This window comes from Balaenoptera acutorostrata, chromosome 15, assembly GCF_949987535.1.
Source record: "Balaenoptera acutorostrata chromosome 15, mBalAcu1.1, whole genome shotgun sequence".
Classification (NCBI taxonomy): Eukaryota; Metazoa; Chordata; class Mammalia; order Artiodactyla; family Balaenopteridae; genus Balaenoptera; species Balaenoptera acutorostrata.
In genome coordinates this window covers 44,751,330-44,778,766 of record NC_080078.1, presented here as the reverse complement: position 1 = coordinate 44,778,766, position 27,437 = coordinate 44,751,330, and the positions used below count along the sequence as shown (strand labels likewise).

At 52.2% G+C, this 27,437-nt stretch overlaps 2 protein-coding genes across 2 annotated transcripts; both read left to right on the top strand.

The window, feature by feature from the left end:
- The first annotated feature begins 204 nt into the window (after nt 1–204).
- CD93 (CD93 molecule) lies at nt 205–3,337 on the top strand. Its single transcript, XM_007191880.2, has 2 exons — nt 205–2,354; nt 2,604–3,337. Exons 1-2 carry the CDS (start codon nt 433–435, stop codon nt 2,626–2,628), a joined length of 1,947 nt encoding a protein of 648 aa, XP_007191942.2. The 5' UTR covers nt 205–432; the 3' UTR covers nt 2,629–3,337.
- Nucleotides 3,338–20,638: 17,301 nt separating this feature from the next.
- Nucleotides 20,639–24,537, top strand: THBD (thrombomodulin). The gene has a single exon (XM_057530252.1). The coding sequence runs from the start codon at nt 20,924–20,926 to the stop codon at nt 22,676–22,678; it is 1,755 nt and encodes a 584-aa protein (XP_057386235.1). The 5' UTR covers nt 20,639–20,923; the 3' UTR covers nt 22,679–24,537.
- The last annotated feature ends 2,900 nt before the right edge of the window (nt 24,538–27,437 follow it).

Genomic DNA, 27,437 nt, shown 5'->3' with positions numbered 1-27,437 from the left:
TCCTGGCCCCCCAAATCTACTCACTCCACGGCGTGCCCTCACGCGGATGGGAAGGAGGACGGGTCCCCAAAGAAAGCAGCCGGTGTCTCCAAGCTGCAAAAGAACGTCTCCCCCCCGACTCATGCCACTGTGCTTCCTTATTCGGGACCCAGCGACGTTGCCTGGTTCCTTTTATGAACAACAAAACCCGTGATGAAGGCAACAGGAGTCAGAAGCTATTCAGCACAGGAAGCCCCCGTATCCGGTGAGGAATAAGAAGTGCAGCGACAGGATGCGCCTTGGGTCAGGGGGCCGCGGAAAGCCCTCAGCCTTTGTGTCCTTCCCTGCGACGGAGTGTCCACGTCTGAGCCCTCGGCTCCCCTTGGAGCTCAGCCGGGACTGCCGCTGTCACCGCCGGGCTGCCAGCCTCCCGCCCAGGGGAACACAGAGGCCATGATGGCCGGCTCCACCGGCCTGCTCTTACTGCTGCTGCTGGTCGAGCCCTGGGCGGGGGCTGCCGCTGACCAGGAGGCCGTGGTCTGCGCGGGAGCTGCCTGCTACACGGCCCACAGGGTCAAGCTGAGTGCGGAAGACGCCCAGCTCCACTGCAGCAAGAAAGGGGGCAACCTGGCCACGGTGAAGAGCGAGGAGGAGGCCCTGCACGTCCAGGGCGCCCTGGCCCAGCTCCTGCCACCGGGGGCGCCCCTGGCAGAGCGCATGGGCAGGTTCTGGATTGGGCTCCAGCGAGACAAGGGCAAGTGCCTAGACAGCAACCTGCCCCTGAAGGGCTTCAGCTGGGTGGGCGGTGGGGAGGACACGTCGTATACCAACTGGCACAAGGAGGCCAAGAACTCTTGCACCTCCAAGCGCTGCGTGTCCCTGATGCTGGACCTGTCCGTGCCGGCCCTGGCCAGCCGCCTCTCCAAGTGGACCGAGGGTCCGTGTGGGAGCTCCAGGTTTTCTGGGAGCAACATCGAGGGCTTTGTGTGCAAGTTCAGCTTCAAAGGCATGTGCCGGCCGCTGACCCTGGGGGGCCCGGGCCAGGTGAATTACACCACCCCGTTCCAGGCCACCAGCTCCTCCCTGCAGGCCGTGCCCTTCGCTTCCATGGCCAACGTGGCCTGTGGGGACGCGGACGAGAGCTGGCAGCATTACTTCCTGTGCAAGGAGAAGGCCCCTGATGTGTTTGACTGGGACAGCTCGGGGCCCCTCTGTGTCAGCCCCAAGTTCAGCTGCGACTTCAACAACGGAGGCTGCCAGCAGGACTGCTTCGAGGGTGGGGAAGGTTCCTTCCGCTGCGGCTGCCGGCCGGGGTTCCGGCTGCTGGACGACCTGGTCACCTGCGCCCCTCGGAACCCTTGCAGCTCCAGCCCGTGTGGAGGGGGGTCCACGTGCGTCCCTGGGCCCCTCGGGAAGGACTTCACGTGCCACTGCCCCCCAGGCTACCAGCTAGACTCGACTCAGCAGGACTGCGTGGACATGGACGAGTGCCAGGACGGTCCCTGTGCCCAGGAGTGTGTCAACACCCTCGGGGGCTTCCGCTGCGAGTGCTGGGTGGGTTACGAGCCTGGTGGCCCCGGAGAGGGGGCCTGCGTGGATGTGGACGAGTGCGCCCCCAGCCACTCGCCCTGTGCCCAGGGCTGCACCAACACCGATGGCTCTTTCTACTGCTCCTGCGAGGGGGGCTACGTCCTGGCCGGGGAGGACGGCACCCGGTGCGTGGACGTGGACGAGTGTGCAGGCCCGCAGGGCGGCCTCTGTGACAGCCTGTGCTTCAACACGGAGGGGTCCTTCCGCTGTGGCTGTCTGCCAGGCTGGGAGCTGTCCCCCGATGGGGTCTCCTGCACCGGGGGCCTCACATCCCTAGGACCACCAGCTGGGCCTCCCCAAGGGGAGGACACAGGAGATGGAGAGGGGAGGCTCGTGTCTTTTTCCGCAACGTCCAGTCCCACCAGGGAGAGCCCCGAGGGCACCTCCACGGTGGCGCCCGCCGCCAGGAGACACTCCCTCCCAGACAGCGTCCCCATCTCCCTTGCCCCACCCGACGTGCTGGCCCCCAGTGGGTCCCCTGGTGTCTGGATGGAGGCCAGCACCCATCACCCCACGGCCACCACTGGCCGTGAGGCTTCCGCAGGTGAGGATTTCACCGCCCAGCAAAGCGACGATGGCACAGACGGGCAGAAGCTGCTCCTGTTCTACATCCTGGGCACTGTGGTGGCCATCCTGCTCCTGCTGGCTCTGGCTCTGGGGCTCCTGGTCTATCGCAAGCGCAGAGCCAAGAGGGAGGAGAAGGAGAAGAAGCCTCAGAGCGCGGCAGACAGCTACGCCTGGGTCCCTGAGCGAGTCGAGAGCAGGGCGACGGAGAACCCCTACAGGTGAAGGAGGCTGGGTTGCCAAGGGGGCGGGAGGGGGGATGCGGCAGGCACCGGCTGGGGCGGAGGCAGTGGCCATGGCGTGCAGCAGGCAGAGGGAGAGGGGCAGGCATGGCCCAGGCTGGGGTCACCCGAGGCCTGCGTGTGCTCACGGGGGGTGCCGCCCTGCCCGTGGCTCGGTCCCCACGCCCAGGGTCCAGATGGAACAGCTGGGGCAGCAGCTTCCAATGTGTCCCTGTTTGTTCCCCACAGTCCGACGCCGGGGACAGACTGTTGAAGCTGAGCAGGCCCCGAGACACTGACAGTGACCACCGTCCTCAGAGGCAGGTGCCTGTTGGAAGCAGGACCCCCATCCTCCTGGAAGACTGGACTGCAATCTTGGCAAATAGTTGTCAGCCTTCTCTTTAAACGCCTGGCAACTTGAACTGTGCAGGTATCACACGCGTGTGCTGTGTGAGTGGTGGGTCGGGTGTCCTTTCAGGAATTTGATGCATGTTAACAATTCTCCCTCCCTCTCCCTGTTCAAATTCAAATGTGACTGAGTTCATTTCACCCTGATTCTGGATTGGGCGTGACAAGTTAGGTGCTAATGGGCTCCCTTTGAACTGCTTCTCTGCGTAACCATCGAAGAAGAAGTTGTGAACCAGGGAAAATTAGGACTGAAATGATTTGTGCTTCCTGGTGTGACAGAGGCTGAGTCGATCAACTTTTTGATTACACAAGAAGCTCTGTTTCTGTCCGAGGGAACGTGTTGAGGCTGGAGAGTTTCCATCTGCTTCGGTGGCACGGAGGCAGGATGTTTAGAAATCGCATCTTCTAGTTCTTCAGGTTCTAGTAGTCTTCAGTTTATTTGCAGATGAAATCTGAACAATGTGGGGAAAATTGTACGAAGTGAGTTAAAAGTGTTTCTGGAAGCTAGAGTGAGAGGGCGGAGTTTGTTTCAAAACTACTTGAATCAATTCGTCTAAATAAATGTACTGATGTTACCACAGGCTTGATTGATGAGATAGACACTCGTGAGGACAAAGGTCAAGGACCACTGGTCTCTGGGCCAGGCGGCCCCATGCCCCCGCTGCTGTCCTGCCTCCTCTGCAGCTGCCTGGGCTTGGATGCCCTGATGCTTTCTGGAGGATGTGAGTGAGCTGCTGGGCTGAGGTTTAAACGTGTTGTCATACGCCTTTAGCACAGTTCACGGTGGCTGATGCCTCCTGAGAGCTGATCCTGGCTTGCGGCGGTAGCACCACCAAGTCAGGACTAGTCCCGCGGGGGCTGGCCCAGAGCTGCCTACGGCACAGGAATCCCCTGGCTCTTTTCCTTAAAAAAGGGGGCGAGAGGGGAGGGAGCAAGAGCGAGAGAATAATTACGATCCTGTGCAACCGCAGACACTGCTCACAGCCGCTTTAATTTACAGCCTCGTGTTTAAGTGCTCACTTGCAAAGATTTCCCACAATTAAGACTGTTGTTGTCAGTGGCTCTCTGTCCCTGCCAGTTCTGCCTGGGTGCCTGGAAAGCAGCCCGGGTTCACTGCAGGTCGGAGCCCTTAGAAGCTGCCTGAGCAGCGCGGGAGGCCCGGGCACCCAGAGGGCACGGGGGCTCTGCCGCTCTGGCGCAGGACAGAGAGAGGGAACTTGCCAGGATCCACACTCCGCCCCAGAGGTCGGCACTCTGCGTGCACGGCCTTCAGAGCCAAGGAGATGCCCCTTTGCCAGTTTTGAAACGTAGGTGCTATAGCTCCGTTTTTGAAGAAAAGAAAATGGAAAACTGGAGGGGGTTGGGGGAAGGAAGGAAGGATGGAGGCCTGATAGGACCCAGGAGGGGGTTCGAAGTGTCTGCTTTTTAAAGCCACCTAATATTCTGCAGTTCCCACTCGGAACACTGGAGTTTAGCACTCCGGGGGGTGAAGGCTGTGTCCCTCGGCCCCGGGGTGGTGTGCTGTGCGGCACTGACCGTCGGGCTGCTCGTGGCAGTGTGTGCACTTCGTGGCTGTTATCTGCACGTACAGGAGGTGCTTTCCTCTAGGGCTTTATGGCCCTCACCCTTGTCACTGGGGCGAGGGGGACATTGCTAACCCAGGCTGCCCCTGACCCCCGTGGTCCCCTGGCTTTGAATTGGCTGAGGTCACCGACGTGCCCTTGGTTTCAGTGTTCATTTGGTTTCTTCTACAGCCCAGCCCCATTTGGTCTCCGTGTTTGAATTCTTCTCTGGTTGGGGTGGGGAGGTGAATATGCAGCCCTGTTCCGCCTCCCACCCACTGCGACATCCCCCCGGGGGCGGGTGGGGGAGAAATGGGTGGATAAATCACAGTTTCTCCAAATCCCCTCCGTCAGAGTCAGCCCCTCTGCAGGCGAGTGGGGCCTACCTGCCCTCACAGCCACAGCCCAGCAGCGGCCGCAATCCCCAAACCAGACCACCTCGGGCAGTGACTCTGATGAAAAGCCTCAAACCGAGGCTTTCTTCTCCCATTGAACACCGCTGTCATTTTGTGCCAGGGTATTTGAATCCTTGTTTTGGGAGCTCGGGGCCAATTGACAAAGTATCCATTTATCCAGAGGCCCAGGTGGCTCGGCTGTGACATCCAGGGAAACGGGCAGATGGACGTGGGGAGAGGTGGGCTCTGCCACACAGAGATTCCTCCAGCCGTGACCCTGGGCTGGACAGGGGCAGACCAGGCACTGTTCTGTCCCTGATTCCCTGACCTGCTGAGAGGCAGAGCAAGCTGAGCGTTGGGGTCAAGGAGAGGCTCCCCTTGGCAACAGGTTCAAAGACAATTTGGACTTTCCTCCAAAGAATTTCTCATGGTTCAGTAATTTTATATTCGGGACAAACTCACCACCTCCTGAGGAGATAACTTAAAGGGAGGACGTCTCCTTAAACACACCCGTTCCTGAATTTCAGGGACGATCCCTGCGATCACTGCTCTTTTCTCTCGTTGGCCATTTGGAGGGGCTGATGCAGGAGGACAGTCCCTTGGGGAAGCCGAGTGTAGACAGCCAAGGGCGGGGCAATTCTTCAAAATCACCTTGGGCGTGGAGGACCTGGTGAGTGTCCTTTATGCGATGAACCACAGCTGCTCCACAGTGTGGCCTTGAGGCAGAAGCAGCTGTGCTGGTGTCCCTTTTGGTGCCTGAGCCATGTTCCCAGCGGCATTAAGTGGGTGAATTTGCCAGTTCTGGCCTGAGGACAGGAGGGATGCAGGCTGCGGTCACCACCAGGCCTGGCAAGGCCATCTCAGGCTTAAGTGCCTGTCAACGATAGACAAGCAGCCTCTCCTAAAGGCTCGTCCTCACATCTTCCCCATGATCAGGCAAGAAAGTGGAATAAAAAATTAAACGTGTATGTGTGTGTGCTTGTGTACAGCGTGCAGGAGGAGCTGAATTGGGAATGAATCTCTCTCTTGCACACACATGTGTAGCTGCGTCTTTCATGTCCTGGTCATGAGCCCTCATTTGAGCACATTGTGAGGGGCCTGGATTTTACCCCTGAACAACCTCTGAAGGATGTGGATTTGATCATTAGCTACTTTTATTCCAAATCTCTCTCCCATATATACTTCTGTGAAAACTAAGAGAACAGAGATGAGATTTGACCCCCCAAAAAAGCACTAAATTCAAAATGACGCAGTTTTTTTTAAAGCAAATCTAGGAAAGCCTTTTCCTATTATTTTTCTTCTTAGCTTCTCCATTGTCTAAACCAGGAAAACAGGAAAGCATTGCTTTCTAGCAGCTGCAAAATGGTGTAATGTCCCCTACATATTTCCATCCCTGAAACAATAGGTTTAGCATGGGAATCTGAGATATAAAATCCCCGAAAACATCTGCCCCTCTCTGGCCGCAAAACCCACTGCTTAAATCTGTGGGGTTTGTGGAGTTTGTCAACCAAAAAAAAGAGGATGATAAAATTCTCCACGTGTTCGATAATCAAGTACCTTATCCCATTCCAGATTCCAGGGACTAATACTCACCGAAGTGCTTTTTTAAAAAAATGCAGTGTGTTTTGGTCTGTTCATGGAGATAATGCCCATCCGTTCTAGGAAGAAATTTTGGAGTTCCTTTCTCGCATTGTTCCTCTTATCTGCAAGGGGGCAAGTGTTTCCTTTCAGTAGATTTTGCCCACTGTTCCCCTGGCCTGAAGCTCTTTTTGCATATTTGGCTTAAGCTTGAAATAGATCATAGGCGAGGCCTGGCTCGGCGATATTAGATGCAATGATATTAGATATTAGATGTAAATGTCAGCAGTCCCTCCGTGAGCGCTAAATGAGAATGTAAGTCTTTTTGGATGTGTGTATTTGAAGTTTGTTCCCCTGATGCTGGAATCATGGGCTTTCTATGTGGGGTTATTTCACCCCAGGCCGGGGGAGGGTGGGCTGCACGCTGCGCTGCCCTCAGGCCTCTGAGAAGCTGAGTGGCACCTCCGGTCAGCCTCAGAAGTGGGTTGTCATCCTTTGTGCTTTGTTATGCACCTAGCCTAATAAACTCTGATATACATTGCTGTCAACATGTTTTAATATGTTTCATAAGAGCTCAAAATACACAGCAGAAACTACATTCAAATGTATCTGTGTCCCTTTTCAAAGATACCTTGATGGCGTGCCTCCTCACCCACTGGAGGTGACACTGGCCCCAGGGCACCTAGGTTGGGGGAGACCCTGGGGGCACCCAGGCCCACATCTGTGCTTCTGGACTCTGCCCTCTGATCCTGAGCCTGTGCTCCATGCCTCCACCTTCACCGTCCGATTCCCTGCATCTTTTTAGTTGCACGGGTGACACCTTGTGCAGGATTAAACGTGTCCAATTGGTGGGATGTGTAAACACCGTTCTGTAATGATCATAGGAGCATTTATCACCACTTGGTCAGCAGACCTTTTCCAGTTTATTTAACTGATTGGACAGACCAACTGGCTTGCTCATTGCTTGGCTGCATAAACCTCACCGTGACTGGAGGCGGGGGCAGCAGATGGTGGTTGATTCCCAGGCCATCTGCTTTTCAGGTTGTTTACTTGGTAGGAACAGGGCTTACGGAGGATCAAGGGCTCTCCAGTGATGCTAATGGCCCGGACACGTGTGATAAACAGTCATGACTGGGGTCCAATAAAGCTGATCCTTGAGCTGTCTAGTCACTAACAAAATCCATTTGGAAATTATATCTTAATATGAAGGACCATGGCCGACCCCACCACAACATACAGACTCACACAGAGACACGCACCACAAACACAGAAATGCAACGGCCCCCACAGACACAAAGAGAGACACACAAACACACACAATCTTAACATCCTCTGTTTCATACTGAAAAACCTGAGGCCAGGGTTTCTTGATTTCTGGGAAAAGCCCATGAACAAAAATGTCACATGTTAGCGGCGAGTCCTCTTAGTGACTTAAAACGACGTAAATGCTAGTAAATCTTTCAAATATGATTCATTCACAAAAAAATCGATTTACACAGAATTATACCTACTGCACAACGCAAGTATATCTGTGACAGACAACACGTAGATTCAAATGAAAGACCAACGTACACATCACGTACCTTCCACGGCTTTAACTGGACTGAATGAGTAGGCCCCGTTTTCAGCTGACTCCTAAGTCCATTCAGTAAGAGGAGACAGAGACAGTAAACCCCAAACCAAAAAGCCTCAGCTCAGTCTCTCCTTGAATTACATTGTGACATCACAGTTGCTTAAAAAGAGAACAGTGTCTCATCCCCTTCACACCCTGGCTCATCCTTTTTGCAGGAAGTGAAGGCCAGGTAAGCGGTGAAAAGTGAAAAAAGAGGCCGGGGAGAAGCCCCGAGGCCAGCAGCCACTCCAGGGAACTTGACCCGAGGGCCCGCTCTTCACAGGGCTGAGCAAACCCTCCCAAGCCTCCAGGAGCCCACAGCCAGAGCTCCCCGTGTGCGGCTGCTTGGGCTCTGCTTGTTGGGTTTTCTATTTGAGGTCTGTCACCATTGACTTGGATGTTAGTCCTCCCTTGTGGTAGAAATTGGTCCGTAGAATTCAACTGCATGGAGGGAAGGAGGGGAAGGATGGAGGATAAACAGAGAGGGAAGAAAGGAAGGAGAGGGAGGGAGGGAAAGGGGGCAGGGGATGCGCAGATGAAGGTCAGGGTGAAGGTCATCGGGCCCCAACTGCACATCTTGGCTTTCAGTTTGAGACAGTGCAGGGCCGTTTTCCCTCTGTGTCATCGTTAACCTCCTGGGTCACTGGGTGGGACAGCCGAGCTGCCTTCCGCTGATCCGGGTGGAGGACCAAAACCCTTCGCATTGTGCTCTTGTCACCTTTCCCTGAAAAGCACTGCTTATCTCGTCCCTTCACGTTTCACACTTGTCCGCATCATTGATATCATAGAGTCTTAAGCTGGGTCCACGACGTCTGCTCTGTTGAGCTCCTTCTGAGTTCAAATATCCCATGAAAATAATGAGACTTGTGAGGTGGAGGAAAATAACCTTCTTTTTACCTTCTTTCTCCAGGGTCTTCCTTTCCCTAAAAGATTATGTCCCAAACCTAAGTGTTTCACTTCCTCGTCAAACCCGTCATCTCCGCACCCGAGAGTAGTGCCCCTGTGTGTCCCAGCCCTCACCCTCATGGTCAAGGTCAAGGTCACAGTGTGTGTGGGGTGTAGTCCTGCACACCCGTCACACCAGTTTGTCCATCATCTTTGTCCAAGTCATCGTCTCCCATGGGGGTCAGCTTTGTCACTCCTTGTATTTCTGTCAGCTTTGGCTTCTCCTTAAAGCTGTGCTGTTGGGTGACTGAAGTGCGTCTGGCATATTGCTTTCTTTACCAATATGAAATATAACTTTTTGGACATTTTCACGTCAAATTCTATTTTGTCTAACCCTTGAGACTGATATACCCAGTTAATTTGTGGCATTTTATGAATACAAACTTTTTCAGTTAAAATTTCTTTGTTTTCAGCTTTCTTTATGTTTGTCTCTCTATGTGTTCCCATCCTGCCTGCTCTGGGCCCTCTTTCACCATCGTAGGAGCCTGGAGCCCCCGCAGGGCCTCAGCCCAGAGGGTCCGAGTGAGTAGGTCTGGGCTGGAGCCCGAGAATCTGCATTTCTAGCAGGTTTCCAGGGGAAGCTGCTATTGCTGGTCTGGGGGTCCACCAGGAGGACCTCTCCTTTATCCAGTCGGGGGCAGTTTTCTTCTCTCATTATTGGGAGTATTCCGTCCTGGCCATCCTCTTGACTCTCTTATTCTGGAAGTGGTTTTGGATGGTCCTCCTCCCTGTGTCTCTTGACTTTCCTCCGCTCCTTGTCTTTCTTCCATCTCGAGGTGGCTGTGAAATCGCACTTTCTCTCCAGCCCTCCCAGTGGCCCTGGCCCTTCCCAAAGCACTGGTCACCTTCTAACATGGTGTATCGTCTCCTCCAGTAATTATGATTTGTTATTTATTGTCTATATTTATATATATGTAAGCTCCTCCAGGGCAGATTTTTGTTGTTGTTTGGTCCCTGATACGCCCTGGGCCTGGCACACAGTGGTGCTCAATAACTGTTTGTTGGATGCATGGCTGCCCTGGGGGCCCTGGAGCAGGACAGCAGGCAGGGGAAGCCAACGCTGCACCCAGAGGGCCCTATTTTAAACCCTGATGTTGTCCGTGGCCTCCTCTCCGACCAGAGTCCACTAGCTGCCCCTCCGCTGTCTGCTCACCTGGCCCCGTCTCCGGCAGAGGGCACTGCACACACTCAGGACATCGTTACTGCTCTTGGACAGTTGCTCTCATATCCATCTGGTCTCCAGGCTCCCTTTGTTCCAGAAGCAGACCTGGAGACAGGGATTCCAGTGCAAGTAGTTTATTGGGAAGGACAGCGTTAGCGGTAGAGTCACGGGGAGGTGATACAACCGTGGAAACTCTGGGAATGTATCCTACCCGAGGGCCAAGGGAACCGGGGTATTGATACACCAACTGCCGCCAATAATGATGGGGCTGCTGCAGGGTGATGGGTAATACCTGGCACTTCCAGAGGGGCCTCCACTCTTGGGATGGGAGAAGACTTCAGGTACAGAGGCGCAGACATGGCAGGATGGAATTTGACCTGACCACAGTGACAGTCTCAGGGCTGTGGCTGGGCCCCCGGCCGCATCTTCACCTGTTCTCACCTGTCCTCTACACCTGGCTGAGACAGCCTTTCCTTCCTCCACAAGTCACAGCAGATTTCTTCAGGAGGCAGCTGAGTCCTTGAAGAGAGAGTTCTCTTTCCAGATTTCTCTGATGGCCCCGTCCCTTTCTTCTTGGCGTGACTGCTCAGTGTTCCCGTGTCTGTCTTCTTGCGAGGCTGGGAGGCACCTGAGGGAAGGGTGAGCCTCACACAGAGCTTTACACACAACCAGGTTTCAAATGTTGTCAACGTAAGGCCACCTGGATAGATAGTTCACAGGACACGTTATTAAAGCAATGTGGCAGGAAAATTCACCAAACTTTTACTACTACAAGATAGAAAGTGGTATTTATTTATTGGGAAACAGCCAGTATCACTCTCCCCACTTTATAGGTAAGGAACCGGAGGCACAGAGTAGTTGCTAAACTTGTCCATGGCCACAGCTGACAAGTGGTGAAGTAGGGCTGTGAAATCCTGCAGCCTGACCATGTCACTAGGTCTCACTGCCTCCGACTAAACCCAAAAGTGTCAACCAGCAGCCAGTGAGGAGACAGGCTGGGTGTCAACCTATTTGAGACAGGAAGGTGGAGCACTGAGCAATGATGGGTATTTCTAATAATAGCTTATGTCCAAATGAGCATCCCTGTATCCCTGCGCTTGTGTATTCCCCCAACCACACACGCATGTGCACACACACACACACACACACACACACACTAGTACTTCTCAAAAGCTCTCTGCCATCCCCAGAGAGCTTGTGCACCTGAGACCCACCATGATCTGAGGGCGCATCTTGTGTCTGTGCCCTCATCGACCCCGCAGGGGCCTTCCCGGTTCTGTCTTGGTCACAATGGTACGTTCGTGCGTCGTGGAGGAGGAGGCATGGCTGTATCCTGCCGTCAGAGGTGACTTCTCCTCTGGACCTCTTGTGCACAGTGATGGGAATGTCAGAGGTGCACCTTCATCAGAAACAGCTGGCTAGTTTCTTAAAAAGTTAAACATACACATACGACCTACCAATTCTGCACTTAGACATTTACTCAAGGGCAATGAAACCATGATCCTCACAGTCTTGGCCACAGGTATTCACAGGAGGTTTATTTACCGAGCCTGGACCTGGACACACCTTCTGTGCCCAGTCTTCTCTCTACCTCCCTCCAGGGCAGCTCAGGAATCATTAGTCCCCTTCATTTTCCTGGCCTCCATCCAAAGATGCACATACCTCATGAAGAAGAGGTCTCCCCGCCACCCCCTCATCTGCTCCACGCCCACTCCCCCCCCAACACCATGCTGAGTATTCTCTTTTCAGATTCACAGTGTCCAGTTCCTTCTCTCATCCCCCTCCTTCAAGTCATCTAACTGCATTTCCTTCTGAGCAATGGCCAAACCCTTGATCTTCAGGCCCTGCCCTTTTAGGGAAGCATCTTTTACTATGGGAACAACTGTTCATGTTGTTAAAATTCATAGGTAAAAACAACCTTGGAAAAGCTCCTGGGCACTGCAGATGCCAGGTTTGAAGTGAGACCAGTGTCTGCAGTAATGTCGTGGCCTTTCTTTAAGAGGCTTTTTCAGAGGGGACCAGATGCCCAGAATGGCTTTGATGTTCAGAGACTGGATTTGCTGTTTAATGGTTTGAGGCTGAAATGAAATGCTGTTTGTTAACTTTAGTTACATGCTGAACGTTCTTCAACACGAGGCACTTATCCTTTTTTGAGCATAGGAAAAGATGATTCATTTGGACCTTGTTATTTCAAAATTTGGAGTCACATGGTCTGGAATCAACTCATGCATTAGCTTAACAAACAAGAAAACAAACCAGAATGAATGAATGAATAAATAAATAAAGTTTTGCTGGGGGAAATGAGGTTCATAAGAGATTTTTAGCTGAGCTGTTTAGCCTACAAAATTCATCTTCAGGTGCACTTATCCCAATGTTTACATCCATTTGTGTAGAATAGATAGGAATTACAAATATTCTCACATGAATGCAAATGAATCAATATCTGTTCAATATTTGTTCTGGGTATTTTATTCTGTTTCTACTTTTATGTTAAGTGAACTTGTAGTATTTAGTGGTGAATTCGCTTGCCCATAATAAAGCCTGATTAGCATAAGGCTTATTTTCTCACATGACAAAGGGTCCAGAGATGGGAAATCTCAGGCTGCCACAGCCGCTGTCAACTGCCTTCCATCTTTTTGGTCCTTCATCACCAGCTTGTGGCTTTCATCCTCATGTTTACCACATGGCCCTACAAAGGCAGTCCTTTTTTTCTTATTTATAGGCAGAGAAATGTACCAATCCCAACTCTACAATTTGCTGAGTTGTGGTAAGTGTACACACCACCCCATAACCATTGCTCCAATCAAGAGGACCTCCCACCACCCAGCGGGTCCCCTGTGCTCCTCCCAGTTCGTTCCCATCCCCACTGCGTAGACCAACACCGCTTGGCTTCCCATCACTATCCATTCCATTTGCCTGTTCTAGGCATTCGAGTTGATGGAATCAGAGTTTATCGGGTTCAAGCCTGTTGTTTTGTTACTTGTTTTCTGCCTTTTCTACTTTTTTGTTTTTCTTCTGATTCTTTTTTCTTGTTTTATTTTGGGCTAACCAAGTATTGTGTTTTTCATTCCTAGACTTCATTTTTTGAGTAGTTTTAGGTTTACAAAAGAATTGAGTTGAAAGTACAGAGAGTTCCCATATAATCTCTCAACACTTTACAGTTTCCTGTTATTAGGATTTGGCTTTGGTGAGGTACATAGGGTAAGATGATGAGCCAATATTGACACATTATTATTAACTAAAGTCCATAGTTTACATTAGGGTTCACTCTTTGTATTGTACATTCTATGGGTTTTGAAAAATGTATCATGACATGTATCCACCAGTGCAGTATCACACAGAATAGTTTCCCTGCCCTAAAACCCCCAGTGCTCCACTGTTCACCTCTTCCCCTCTTCCCCAAAGCCCTGGCAACCACTGATCTCTCACTGTCTCTGTAGTTTTACCTTTTCTAGAATGTCATACATTTGGAATCATACAGCATGTAGCATTTGCAGACTGGCTTAGCAATATGCATTTAAGGTTCCTCCATGTCTTTTCATGGCTCAATAGCTCATTTCTTTTTTGGTTTGAATAATATTGCACTGTCTGGATGTACCACCATTTATTTATCCATTTACCTACTGGAGGATATTTTGGTTGCTTCCAAGTTTTGGCAATTATCAATAAAATTACTATAAACATCCATGTGTTTGTGTGGACGTAAGTTTTTAATTCATTCATGTGAATACCTAATAGTGTGATTACTGTATATTATAAGAATGTGTTTAGTGTTGTAAGAAATTACCAAACTGTCCTCCAAGGTGGCCGAACCGTTTTGCATTCCCGTCAGCAATGAATGAGAGTTCCTGTTGCTCCACATCCTCCTCAACGTTTGGTATTGTCAGTGTTCTGGATTTTGGCCATTCTAATAGGTGTGTAGTGGCATCTTATTTTTGTTTTAATTTGCCTTCCCTGATGACATGATGTGGAGCATCTTTTTATATGCTTATTTGTCATCTGTGTGTCTTCTTTGGTAAGGTGTCTGTTAAGGTCTTTTGCCCATTTTAAAATTGGGTTGTTTTCTTATTGTTGACTTTTAAGAGTTCCTTTGTATATTTTGGGTACCAGTCTTTTATCAAAAATTTTTTTGCAAAGATTTTCTCCCAGTCTGTGGCTTATCTTTTCATTCTCTTAATGGGTTTTAGTTGCCCCACACCTTGTGAATCGTGAGTGTGCTGAGGAGAAAGTATGAATAAACATGGATCTCACCCAAAGTGGCTTCCTTCTTTGAAGGGTTAAATCCCTCCAGTTTCTGTCTGATTCTGGTCACTATCCAGTGTCTTCAAATAGTTGTTTTTTATATTTTGTCCAGAATTAAAAATTTCTTTTTTACCAGAAACAGATCTTATATTTGTCCTTTTTGAAGGATCCTCCAGATAGCCCACCAAGCAGTTTTAAAAAATATCCCATTGGCTAAAATTGGACAACATGACCGTCTCTAGAGTGACCACTGGGAGGGTCCTTAGAGAGCAGGCCTGTGAGGGGTTGTGGATGGGGGAGGGGTCAGTCAACCAAGAGTGTCTGCCTTGTTGCCATTTAAAACATTCTCTAATTCAGGCTTTTCATATTTTCCAGACCCACTTTCCTTCCTCACCCAGCAAGACAAACACATGCTCCTAGATTTCATCTAAATGACTGGGGTTTGACACAGTAATTTTAGATTAAAACTGAAGTTGAACCCATTAGTTTTGTGTGACCTTGGTGTGTAGATTCTTGAAGATGATCATATGTCTTCATAAGCTTGAAGTCTTGAGGGCCCTGGATCCTCATAACAATTTTCTGGACATTGAGGCTTGGATATCAGTATAAGCAGAAGTGTAACTGCTGACAGCAGCATACACAGCAGCAGCTGTTTTCTGGAACAAATAACTCGGTACTTGCCCCATGGACCTGCCTGCTTCCCCTGCCCATCCTGGTGTCCATGAAGCAGATCCAGAGGTTCAGAGTAGCCCTAGGACCCAGATTTTGTCATCTAACCCTAGGATGTAGCTTTTATCCTCATTTCGAGAAGAGAAGTTGAATTTCAGAGAGCTTTTCTATCATAGAAACAGAGCTAAGAGTAGTCATACTTGTTCAAGTTCATCTTATGTGCCCAACATTGTGCTAAAATACTAACTATCTGTCCCTTTTGTTGACCTCTGGTTTGAGGGATGTGACCTCATGAACACACAGAAGGTACTATTTAATGATGACATTTGACTAAAAATAAGAATCAGGCTTTGAAATTTAAATAAATTAGATCAGATAAATGGCAATCCAGGAAGCTACACTTCAACTTATTCAAGTTTGCACCAACTGGGCAGGTGGTTGGCTGCATGAAACAGAAATCCGATTACAGTGGAGGAACCAAATAGAGATTTATTTGTCTTCCATGACAGGAAGTCCAGAAGTTGGCGGTCCAAGGCTGGGGCTCTGAATTCTTGATGCTCTTAGCATCCTGGATCCCTTCAACCTTCCTGCTTTTATCCCAATGTGTGACTTTCAGCCTGCTGATCATGATGCCTGCTACACCTTCTTTGTGGCAAAATTCTACAAATTCCACTTAGCTTGGCTTAAAAATATATTTCCATGACCTCATCAGAATAAGATTTGGGTTAGCTGTGCCCCTGCAAGCAGGAACTGTGGTTGCAGGTCCATGGATGTGTTGGCGGGGCCAGGACCCAAAGTGGACGGCCCAGGAGAAGGATGAGGATGAGGATGTGATCAGAGCCTTGGGGCCACATCATCTACATGATGAGCCAGTGGTTCTCATGCTTGTGCATCAGAATTCCCAGGAGAGCTTGCCCAAACCCAGATGGCTGGGTCTAAGCCCTGGAGTTTGTGTTTCAGGAGGTCTGGGCTGGGCCCAGGAGTCTGCCTTTCTGACAAGTCCAAGGTGACAAATGGTGTTTACAGAGAGAAGACGTGACACTGATGCTGCTGGTCTTGAGGGCTCCTTTCCACAAACTTGAGCGGGTCAGTGAACCTCTATGGGGGGCCAGGGAAGGAGCTGGTTCAGTGCGAGGTCTCAATGAGGCCATTCTGCTGCCCGGCTGGGTCCTTTTCCAGCACAACCACGCTGGGGGAGTGTGTGCGCCCCTCGTCTCTGGGATCTGGTCAAAGGCAGATTCTGATTCGGGAGGCACAGGGTGGGGGCAGAGATGCTGCATTCTAACCAGCCCCCAGGTGAGGATGCTGGTCTGGGACCTCATGTTGGAGGGACAAGGCAGCCGCTTGAGATCCCTTCCTCTCCCTCTGCCTGTTTCCGACCCCAGCTGCCTCTCACTCGGCCAGAGGTGGCGATGCACTAACAGTCTGGGGCAGGGTGTCGACATTTTTGTCACTTCTACTGAGCTCTGGGGACTGACTCATTTAAATGACATTCTCAACTCTTTGGAAAGATGCTGGGCCAGAAATGGAAATGGCAGCAAATACTTTCTGGGAAACAGGAAGCCAAATATATATTTTTTCAATCATTATTTTCCCCTGATTTAGAGACTGCTTAACTCCCCATGAAATACGACTTTGAGATTACAGGATAAAATACGAAAATGATGTCCAAGCTCAAGACCACAGGAAAACAGCAGAAGAGCAAACACTGTGAGAAAACAGAGTCATGGTTTCTCTGTAGCTTATTTCAAGTTCTGGATTTACATGTTATCAGCAGTATGTATTTACCCTGGTTGTGGTAGGACCAGCTGGAGTTTTAAATATGCACCATGGACGATGCTGCCAGGATTCTCCCCTGCATCTGTTGACTCCGAATTCTTCAGTGGCCAGCTGGCCATCAGGAGCATAAAAGTGACGTCCAGTTCCAAGGAGGAAGCATCCTTCCTCATTGCCTGTGGAACATGAGATAAGTATGTCCCCTTTCCTGGGGGGTCCTTTAAGGGACTTTGGAAGGCTGGGTCTTGCTAAATGTCCCAAAAGTCCCATCCAAAGGAGAATAAACTCTAAAGAGAAGCCTTTGCCAGTGTTTCTCTGGGATCTGGCTTCAAAATTATTCCCAGTCTGAGAAGCATTCCCATTGGTTTGGGTGTGGGTGAATGCTTCCCCCTCCTTTGGTGGGTGGGCTGGCTCTGGGTGCAGGTGAGTGGGGTCAGGTACTCCCAGCGGGAAGCCACTCCCTTCCCTCTTCCCACAGAGCTAGACAGAACCCCAGGCACCCCCAGGCCTGTGGGTGGAAGTGGGATTTCTGAGTGATGAACTCAAATGTTGGCAGCCCCTTACCCCAGAGCAGAGCTCCCTCCCCACAGCTGCTCTCTGTGACTCCTTCACTCCCCCGGGGGGCCCATCTGCCCAAGTTCCAGATGTTCTCAGTCTGTTCACCCGGGAGCTGCCAAACCATCCTGCAGGCCTGTTCTCAGACCCCCGAGGTCTGCAGTAGCTGGTCTGCAGCCCTGGTTGATGAAAATAGGCCGTGTACTTGCACCAGCATCTGTGAGTCACTGGAAAAAGTCAATAATAAAAAGACAACTAATCCAATTAAGACACAGGTAAAGAGTCTGAATAGACATTCAACTAAAGAAGACATACAAATGGCCAATAAGCACATGAAAAGATGTTCAACATCATTAGCCACCAGGCAAATGTAAATCAAACCACACTGAGAAACCAGTTCACTCTCACTAGGATGGCTAGAATAAAAAAGACTATTTTTTCCTCCATTTAATTGTCTTGGCACTCTTGTGGAAATTAATTGACTAAAATTAAATACAAAAAGTTTTATTTTTGAGCATCTTTTCATGTGCTTATTGGCCATTTGTATATCTTCAAAGGGTTTATTTTTGGACTCTCAGTTCTGTGCCATTGATTTATGTCTTTCCTTATGCCAGAACCACACTGTTTTGATTACTGCAGCTTTGTAGTAAATTTTGAAATCAAGAAGTGTGAATCCTTCTGTCTTGTTTCTCTTTTCCAAGATTATTTTGGTTATTCAGAGTCCCTTGAATTTCCATGTGAATTTTAAGATCAGCATGAAAATTTCTGTAGAGAAATCAGCAGATATTTTAAGAGACTGCACTGAATCTGTAGATGAATTTGGGGAATTTTGCCACCTTAACCATATTAAATCTTCCAATCCATAAACATAGGATGTCTTTTCATTTATTTAGGTCTTTTAAAATTTCTTTCAACATTGTTTGCAGTTTTCAGAGTATACATTTTGCACTTCTGTTAAATTTATTCCTAAGTATTTCATTCTTTTTTAATGCTATTGTAAACGGAATTGTTTTGTAATTTCATTTTCAATTTGTGCATTGTTAAAATGCAAGTGATTTTTATGTATTGATTTTGTAACCTGTAACGCTGAAATTGTTTATTAGTTCTTATAGTTTTTGAATAGTTTTCTTAGGATTTTCCATATACAAATGAGACAATATCGTGAATAAAGAGATAATTTTATTTCTTCCTTTCCAATCTGGATGCCTTTTATTTGACTTCCGTGTGGAACTGCCCTGGCTAGAATCTAGCTCGAATCTCCAGCACAGGTGCAGGAGAGTGGGGTCAGGTACTCCCAGCGGGAAGCCACTCCCTTCCCTCTTCCCACAGAGCTAGACGGAACTGTTTCTGGAGAGAAACAGTGCCAAGCAGGGTCTTCATCAGGGGACCTAGGAGTTAACAAGTCTACCAGGCGTTCATGTTAGAACTAGAAAGTTATTTTTTACATCTCTTAAGAAAAAAGCTGCTTGCCACACTTGATAAAGCTCTTTGGCTAAGGGTGAATCAGCTAGAACCCATCCGTGAAGTGACCCAGCCTGGTGACGGCCAGACCTGACGCTTCAACGTCCCTTAACTCCTTTAAGGGCTGGCAGGGGCTCAGAGGGCCCCGCCCTTAGGTTATGGCTTTGTCCGCCGTAGTCCTGAAATCCTTTGTAAATGCTGAACAAAGGGTGTGGCTGGTCCGGTCCCCTTTCCCGTCTCACGCGCCCACCTCTGAGGTCTCTGTAGGGGCGAGTTCCAGCCGGTGTCTGGAGGCCCCGCCCCGCCCCAGGCCCGTTGCACCGAGACAGCCTCTCCAGGGCGGCCAGAGTCGTGACCCCTGACTCAGCTCTGCAGCCAGTGGGATGTCAGGCCAGCGCCTGCCCCGCCCCCACCCGGGGCTGCGCGGCTCTCCAATCTGGGGGTCTTTCCTTCCTCCTCCCGGAGGGGCAGTCGATCCCACTCCGGGGAGCCTCAGACCTCGGTGTCCCTCTTTGTGGGGCGCGGGGGGCAGCGGGATATTCAGGAGGCTCTGAGCCCGCGGGCAGGCGTCAGGGAGTGCAGGGGACCACAGTGCCTCCCCCCTTTCGCTTTCGGAGTGTCCCCGCGCCGCCCCCTTGGTCACTGCGGTCAGTCCGTCCGCCGGCAGGTGCTTGTCTTCCGCAGGTGAAGACACCACACTCTCCTGTTCTTTCGCAAGTCCTGGGCTCTGCTGGACGTGGGGGCCCGATCCTCGGGTAGGACGAGGGGTCCGCGTGTCCTGCCGGGGGAGAGGCTTCTGCGTCCCCACACCCTAACCCTTTCAGCCCAAGTTCGAGTTCACCAACGTCTTTGGTTTCGTTTAGAGTTCAACAGCGCCGCCGCCTGGCGCGTCGCAGTAAGTGACCGCGGCGGAGGATGGCACAGGGTGTTAAAAAAAAAAAAGTTTGCCTCTCACCGTTCTGCTTTGGACCCACCCCTCCGCATTCCTGATCCGAGAGTGAGCGGATAAAGTCGCGAAAGTGACAGATTCCAGTCTCCTCCCAGCGCTCCCCACCCCGCGCGTGCCCAGGACAGCCCCTCGTCTATGTCCTTTGCCGCCCAAGTGGCATTTATGTGCTCCTCTGTGTCAATCTGATTGCTCAGCCAAAGGGAAAAACCCTCAACAGACAGACCCTCCCTGCGAGGGCACACCGCGCGTCCCTTTGGGGGTGCGAGTTGCACAGTCCCTCTGAGATGCTGGAAGAACTCAGACCAAACAGGCTAAACTCGCTCGCCCCTACAGGGCTCGGCGGGAATTCGCCTGCTACCACTTCCGAAGGGTGGCAAGACCTTGACGCCCTGACAGTGTCCCCACGATTTTCTCACGCGATGAGATGAGGTCTGGCCGTGGCAGCTAGCACTCAGGGACTTGTGGGTCCCCACTCGGGAACTGGGTGTTAGGCCAGTCCTCCTCCTTTGCGCGTGGTCGCCTCAGCCACGCCCTCTGTCTCCAAGCGCCTCCTTCTCTAGGCGCCCTGGCCGGGGCGGGGGTGGCTCGCTCGCCCTGCGCTCTTGTTTTTTGGGGAAGGCCACGCCCTAGGCAGCCCTTCTGGGTGGCGGGCAACTCCTACCGCAGCCTGCAGGTCCTGGGCGCTACGTCCCCACCTCTCATTCCAAGCCCTCCTCGCCCAGTCTCCTCTTCCCAGAGCTCCGCAATCCAGCCTTTCCTTGAAATAGGTGGTAACAACACGTTGATGAAGGAAAAGAAAGAGGACCGGAGGTTAAGGGCTGCGGGTTAAGCCCCTTGTAGGGCTGCACGCGTGGGGCGGGTCCTGTCGCCGCGCTGACAGAGGTGCTGCCCTCCCGGGAGCCTGCGCTGCTGGCCCCGCCCGAGGACCTCCCAGCCGGGGCCGAGTTTACTCATCCCCGCGAGGTGATCCCGGGCGCGAGGGCGGGCGCAGGGCGTCCGGAGAACCCAGTAATCCGAGAATGCAGCATCAGCCCTTCCCACCAGGCACTTCCTTCCTTTTCCCGAACGTCCAGGGAGGGGGGCCGCGCACTTATAAACTCGGGCCCAGGCCCGCTCGCCTGTCAGAGGCTGCCTCGCCGGGGCTGCGCGCCGCAGCCGGACGCGCCTAGTCCGGGACCGACGCGAGCGGCTGTCGCCGGCGGCGCCCTGCGCCTCTCAGCCCCGGCCGGGCCCCTGCGCGCGGCGTGCGGACACTATGCTCCGCGTCCTGCTCCTCGGCGTGTTGGCCCCTGCCGGCCTGGGGCTCCCGGCGCCCCCGGAGCCGCAGCCCCTCGGCAGCCAGTGCGTCGAGCACGACTGCTTCGCGCTCTTCCGGGGCCCCGCGACTTTCCTCGCCGCCAGCCGGGTCTGCGAGCAGCTGCGGGGCCACCTGATGACTGTGCGCTCCTCGGTGGCAGCGGATGTCATCTCCCTGCTACTGAGCGGCGACGGCGGCGATGGCCCGCGGCTCTGGATCGGCCTGCAGCTCCCGCCCGGCTGCGGCGACCCGGGGCACCGCGAGCCCTTGCGCGGCTTCCAGTGGGTTACGGGCGACAACCGCACCAGCTACAGCAGGTGGGCGCGGCCTCACGACGACGGGACACCCCTCTGCGGTCCGCTGTGCGTCGCCGTCTCGGCGGCCGGGGCTCCGGCACCGGGAGAGCCGGCCTGGGAGGAGCTGCCGTGCGGCGCGGAGGCCGACGGCTTCCTCTGCGAGTTCAACTTCGCCGCCTCCTGCCGGCCGCTGGTTGTGGAGCCCGGCGCCGCGGCGGCCGCCGGCGTCTCCGTCACCTACAGCACCCCGTTCGGGGCCCGCGGCGCGGACTTCCAGGCGCTGCCGCTGGGCAGCTCGGCCGCCGTGATGCCCCTCGGGGTGAAGCTGGAGTGCGCGGTGCCTCCCGCTGAGGCCGAGGCGCGCTGGGGCCGGGAGGCGCCGGGCGCCTGGGCCTGCAGCGTGGAGGGCGGCGGCTGCGAGCACGCGTGCAACGGGAGCGCCGGGGCGTCGAGCTGCCTCTGCCCCGCCGACGCCGCCCTGCAGGCGGACGGGCGCTCCTGTGCGGTGCCGGCCGAGCACCCGTGCCACCAACTCTGCGAGCACTTCTGCGTCCCCGGCTTCCCCGACGCGCCCACCAACTACACGTGCATGTGCGCGACGGGCTACCGGCTGGCTGCGGACCAGCACCGGTGTGAGGACGTGGATGACTGCATGCAGGTGCCCAGCCCGTGCCCGCAGAGCTGTGTCAACACGAAGGGCGGCTTCCAGTGCCACTGCTTCCCCGGCTTCGACCTGGTGGACGGCGAGTGCGTGGAGCCTGTGGACCCGTGCTTCGGCACCGACTGCGAGTACCAGTGCCAGCCCGTGGGCGGAACTGACTACCTCTGCATCTGCGCCGAGGGCTTCGCGCCCATCCCCCACGCCCCGCACAGGTGCCAGATGTTCTGCAACCAGACTTCGTGCCCGGCCGACTGCGACCCCAACAACCTGGCGATCTGCCGGTGCCCCGAGGGCTACATCTTGGACGAGGGCTCCGTGTGCACGGACATCAACGAGTGCAACAACGGCTACTGCCCTGGCAAGTGCCACAACCTCCCCGGCACCTACGAGTGCATCTGCGGGCCCGACACGGCCCTCTTCGGCCAGACTGGCACCGACTGTGACCCCATCAAAGTGAGCGGCGGCGACCAGGGCGGCGACGAGGAGGACGGCGGCTCTGGGGCGCTCCCGGGCAGTCCGACTCCCGGCGCCACCCCTCGCCCCTCGCCCCCGCCCGCGGGGCCTCTGCATTCGGGCGTGCTCGTCGGCATCTCCATTGCGAGCCTGTCTCTGGTCGTGGCGCTTTTGGCGCTCCTCTGCCACCTGCGCAAGAAGCAAGTCACCTCGCGGGCGGAGCTGGAGTACAAGTGCGGGGTCCCCGCCAAGGAGGTGGTACTGCAGCACGTGAAGACCGAGCGGACGCCTCAGAAACTCTGAGGGACCTCCCTCCCTGGCCCAGGTGTTGGGTGGCCTTTCTCTCCCTCCTGGGACTCATTGCTCCTCCCCTCTCCAGCCTGTCTCTCCCACTACCCCAAAGCACCTTAGCTGGCGTCAGAACTGGAGAAGACGCTCGCTCCTGTTCTTTCGCTGCTTCTACACTTGGCTATGGGGGTGGGGGCGCGTTGGAAGAAGTATGGCCCCAGCCATTTCCATGGTGTCATCGGACAAGTGGGCAGAGATGGCAGTTTTATAGTGACAAGATTGCAAAGTGTCCGATGCCCTCACCAAGGGGTGAGTGTTCTTGGTTGGCAGCCTTGGGGCAGACTTCATCCCAGTGGACTAAGCGAAGTGTAATTGAGTCATAGATAATGACCAAGATATTTATTTTTTAAGTATTTTTTGTTCTTTGGCTTCTTTCCCTACCCTTGTGTCTCCGACACCCACTTTGTATCCCTCCCTCCTTTCTCCCTTCCCCTCTCTCCCCTTCCCTGTCTATATATTTATGTGCTCCCCTTGTCATGGGGCCCTTATACTATCTTTTCCAGCCCTCTCGCATTTATGAAGCCAAGCCGCATTTCAGCCCTTTCGTTTCTCCCAATTGATCCCTCCCAGGAACTCGGCCAACCCACCTGAGCCACCCTACCTGTATTGGACCCTACTTCTGCCCTTAGCTGTCTGCCTGGGCAGAACTGTTATGTGAAACAGAAACAAAAACACTAGAAATAAGAATGGTTGGGAATTTGTTCTTTCAGCAGATTTGCTAATTTATCCTGAAATTTCAGGCTTCCAGAGCAATATCATTTTAACGAAGGTTAAGATGTGAAGGGTATTTGTTAGACTAATGTTGCTGGACTACCACAGGAATTCAATGCAAGGAGATTTTCATTTTTATTTTTAAACAAAGAACCTCCGTTTTATTGTTGTTGTTGTTTTGATTTGGACTGAAAAGTAGTCCTTGTTGTTAAGCTTCTGATGCAGTGTCTTTTCCTATTATTATTATTCCTATTATTATTATTATTATTAGTTATTTTTGACAATGTTGAAAATCTTTGTTCACATGGTTGCTCTAAACTGAGAGAAGATGGAAGCACCTCCCAGGAGACAGTGTAAGAAAGTTTTGAGCTGCAGGATTCATGCCAATGACCATTTGGACTCTCACTGTTCTTGTCATTTGTAGGCCCAAATAAAACCAGCTCTACTGGTTTCTTGAATTTGGGAGTTTGGGGATGCAGCCTGGAGCATGGCCAATTAGGGCCTCACCTTGATCAGGCCCTCGAGAAGTTCTCCCAGTCCGGAGGGGCCTTCTAAGCCCAGCCATTTGGAATGTGGTCCCGGGACAAGAGGCTGGAGCTGCCCCTGCCAGCTGGTTAGAAATGCAGACACTCAGGCTCCGTCCCACCTACTGCACAAGAATCTGCATTTTAACGAGATCAGCAGGGGGTTGTCTGCTTCGTATATTTGAGGAGAGCTGTTCCAGACAGCTTCCAACATTCTGGAATAGATTAAATATGGATGAGTAATAAGTAGCAGGCCAAGTCAGGCCCTATATTCTCAAGAAACTGAGGAATTTTCCTTTTATAGCTTTGCTTTCTGGTAGAAAAGCCTAGGTACACACCTTTAGACATTGCCACACAGGGTCTTTGGTTCAAGTAAGCTAGGAATGAAATGCTTCATGCTTCTGTGTATGGAAAAATGTGTATCATGTAAATGTATCTTTTGTAATGCAAAGGTTTTCCTTTACCATTCTGTAAACTCAGCACATTTGTACATAGTTATTTATTTATTGGAGATAAACTAGAACACAGGCAAAACTCCTGCTTATGACATCACAAGTAGAAAATAAACAAATAACAGTGCTCTTGGGTTTTGTGTCTGTTCACCTCTCTCCCCCAGCCCCCTCGTTTTATGTTATTAAACGAGGCTCATGGACAATGCGCATGCCAAGAGGAGCATTTAAAGGCTGCCCCCCACCCCATCACTAGCTCCCTCTACTCCAGGCTCCATCTCTGACTTTCAAAGATCTTTCCAGAGGAGATTGTTTTCACTGTAGAAGGACTTCATGTTATGTCTGTGTGCACAAATATTTATTTTTTCCTTCTGTAACCATAACAACTTCATACACAGGACTTATGCCTAAGTGTTTTAAAATATATTATAGGATTATTTGTTGGGACGAGTTAAACAGTCCTTCTTGGGGCATCTCTTAGACTCTTGGCTGTGTGTCCCTCTGTGAATGGTTTGGCATTATCTGCTCTCAGAGATATGCAAACACAAAAGTCAGTCTGTGGCTCAGAGACCAAGGTCTCATGCAGTATTAAATCATCCTCATTTCTCTTGGAGATAGGAAACACTGTCTTTTTAATACACACATTTCTTGGGCCCCTTTTCCTGGGATGGTGAAACTGGCTGAATTTTATATGCAGCATTCTGAAAGTTTTCAGAAAGCAAAAGTTGGAAGAAAATTGAATTCAGTCAAATATCCAAATATTTTTATACATTTGGATCGTGCCGAATCTCTCAGTTTTAATCTGAGTAGTTGCTGTCGTGAAGATGCAGTTGGAGATGTCAACATCCATCTTGGATGAAGGAGACGGTTTTGGGGTGTGTGTGGAGTGGGTGATAGGTGAGGGGTGCCCTCCTGAGATGGCCAGTGCAGCAGTGTTGCCCTCAGGACCTCGGAAGGCTAGCAGAAAACCAGATTCAATAATAGGTACATGTGAAGGAAGAACTCGATGAGTGGGAGCAAAGCAGGTGCAGATAAATCATGCTGGGGGTGGAGAGGGGAGAGTGATACCTTACCAATCATCCTCACCACCCGCCCTTCCACTTTTCAAAAGGGTCTGCTCCCAGGAGCAGTCAAATTGACTGTCGAAGTCTCACTGCTTTAGGATGTCTTCCTCCAAAGAAGAGATCCTTTCTCAAGAACCCAAGAAAACCAAAACATGCTTTCAAGTCTCAGAGGCAAGAACCCTTACTGGGGCATCTTGGACCCCAGGACACTGGTGGGGCGAGGCGAGGTGAGGCACAGACCCTCGCGATGTGACTCACTTCCTGTCCCGTGGGAGATCCAACTCCCTGTGTACCGGCTTCACCTGAACTTGAGATTTCCAAACTTCAGCCTCTCTCTGAAAAAGACACCATATACACAAATCACTTAACTCTAAAAATCATCCCCCAGCGTTTCAAACCTGGGTGGCCCTTGTGAAATGGGCCGTGGGCCCTGCCTTCTATTCACATCGTTGTCATCCGGGTCTCCCAGTCTCAGCAGTGGTGTGCGGTGTGTGTTCGCTGATGGCGTTCCAGGGCTCATGGGGCCTGGGGAAGGAGGCCAGGGTGGATGAGTCAGAATTTGATTTTATGACTCAAATGACTTTTTTGCCCTCAGACCGAACCGCTTGGATCAGTTCAGCAAATATTTATTGAGCGTGTGCTCTGTCACTGGTGGGTGACAGGCATGGTGACAAACCCCTGCCTTGAGAAGCTTGAGCTCTGGTGGGGGAGACAGACATACAACAAACGATCCCCGCCCCCCCCCCCCAAACTGTAATTGCCTCTGAAACAGTGGTAGGAGCCGGGGAGGAGGAGCACAGCACGACAGGGCTGGAGAGCCTGCTGGACCAGCTGACACAATTCTGGACGTGAAGGAGGAGCAGGGGTTGGTCAAACACAGAGTGGAGGGCAGAGCAGTCTGGGTGGAAGGCACAGCATGTGCAAAGGCCCTGTGCTGGGAAGAGTCTTGGCAGAGGGTGTGGAGTGAGGTGAGCAAGGAGGAGGGAGTCCAGGATGAGGCTGCAGAGGTGGGATGCAGAGAGAAAAGTGGAGGGGGGGACCATAGGTCAGCTTAGAGATGTCGAATTCTGTCCTCGGTGCAAGTGGAGGAGTTTCATAAGAGCGCACTGGTGCACCATTTATGCGCTGAAATCATTTGAGAAGGTAACAGCTACTTCTAGACTTATTTACGTATCCCCGTGGCAACACTTGCACAGTTTGCATTGTAAGAATCCAGCAGGGCCAACAAAGAGTGTGGGTGTCATGCACCCCAGATCTGAATCCCAGCCTGACATGGGTGGTCACACGGCCACGGGCACCACACGACCCCTAAGACTGGGAGTTCCCTGGTGGCCTAGTGGTTAGGATTCGGTGCTTTCACTGCCGTGGCCCGGGTTCAATTCCTGGTCGGGGAACTGAAATCCTACAAGCTGCACAGTGCAGCCAAAAAAAAAAAAGAAAGAAAAAACCCCTAAGGCTGTAAACAGGGTGCTGGCCCAGCCCCCTCTGGGGTTTCCATGAGGTTTAGGTGAAGGGAACTGGCCCAGGTCTGGCACACAGCAGGTGCTTCATATACGGGGCATGCGCGACAACGAACTGGTGGGTGTGTAAGTGGATAAAGAAAAAGGATGTGTTGGGATCTGGAGTGTCTTGAGGGCAAGTTCAAGGTTTCCAGAAAGTAGAAAGGGTTCTTTCCAGGCACGGTGCGGTCATTTGGAAGGGCTGCTGTCCCACCTGGACAAGTGTCCTGGTGGGGTCTCGGGCATCAGGCAGAGCCGCAGGAGGGGATGTTCGCACAGTGGAGATGCAATCCCTCCTCAGCTGTAAAATCCATTTCAAAGACCCATTCTCCCTGCTTACAGGCCCATCAAAGTCTGGGGGAGCAGAGCCCCCTCCACTGTGCTCCCAGGGAGGCCACAGAGGAGGGGTGACCACAGCCCGAAGCACCCCCCAACTCCAGCTGCCACGTGGGGCCCCAAGTCTAGTC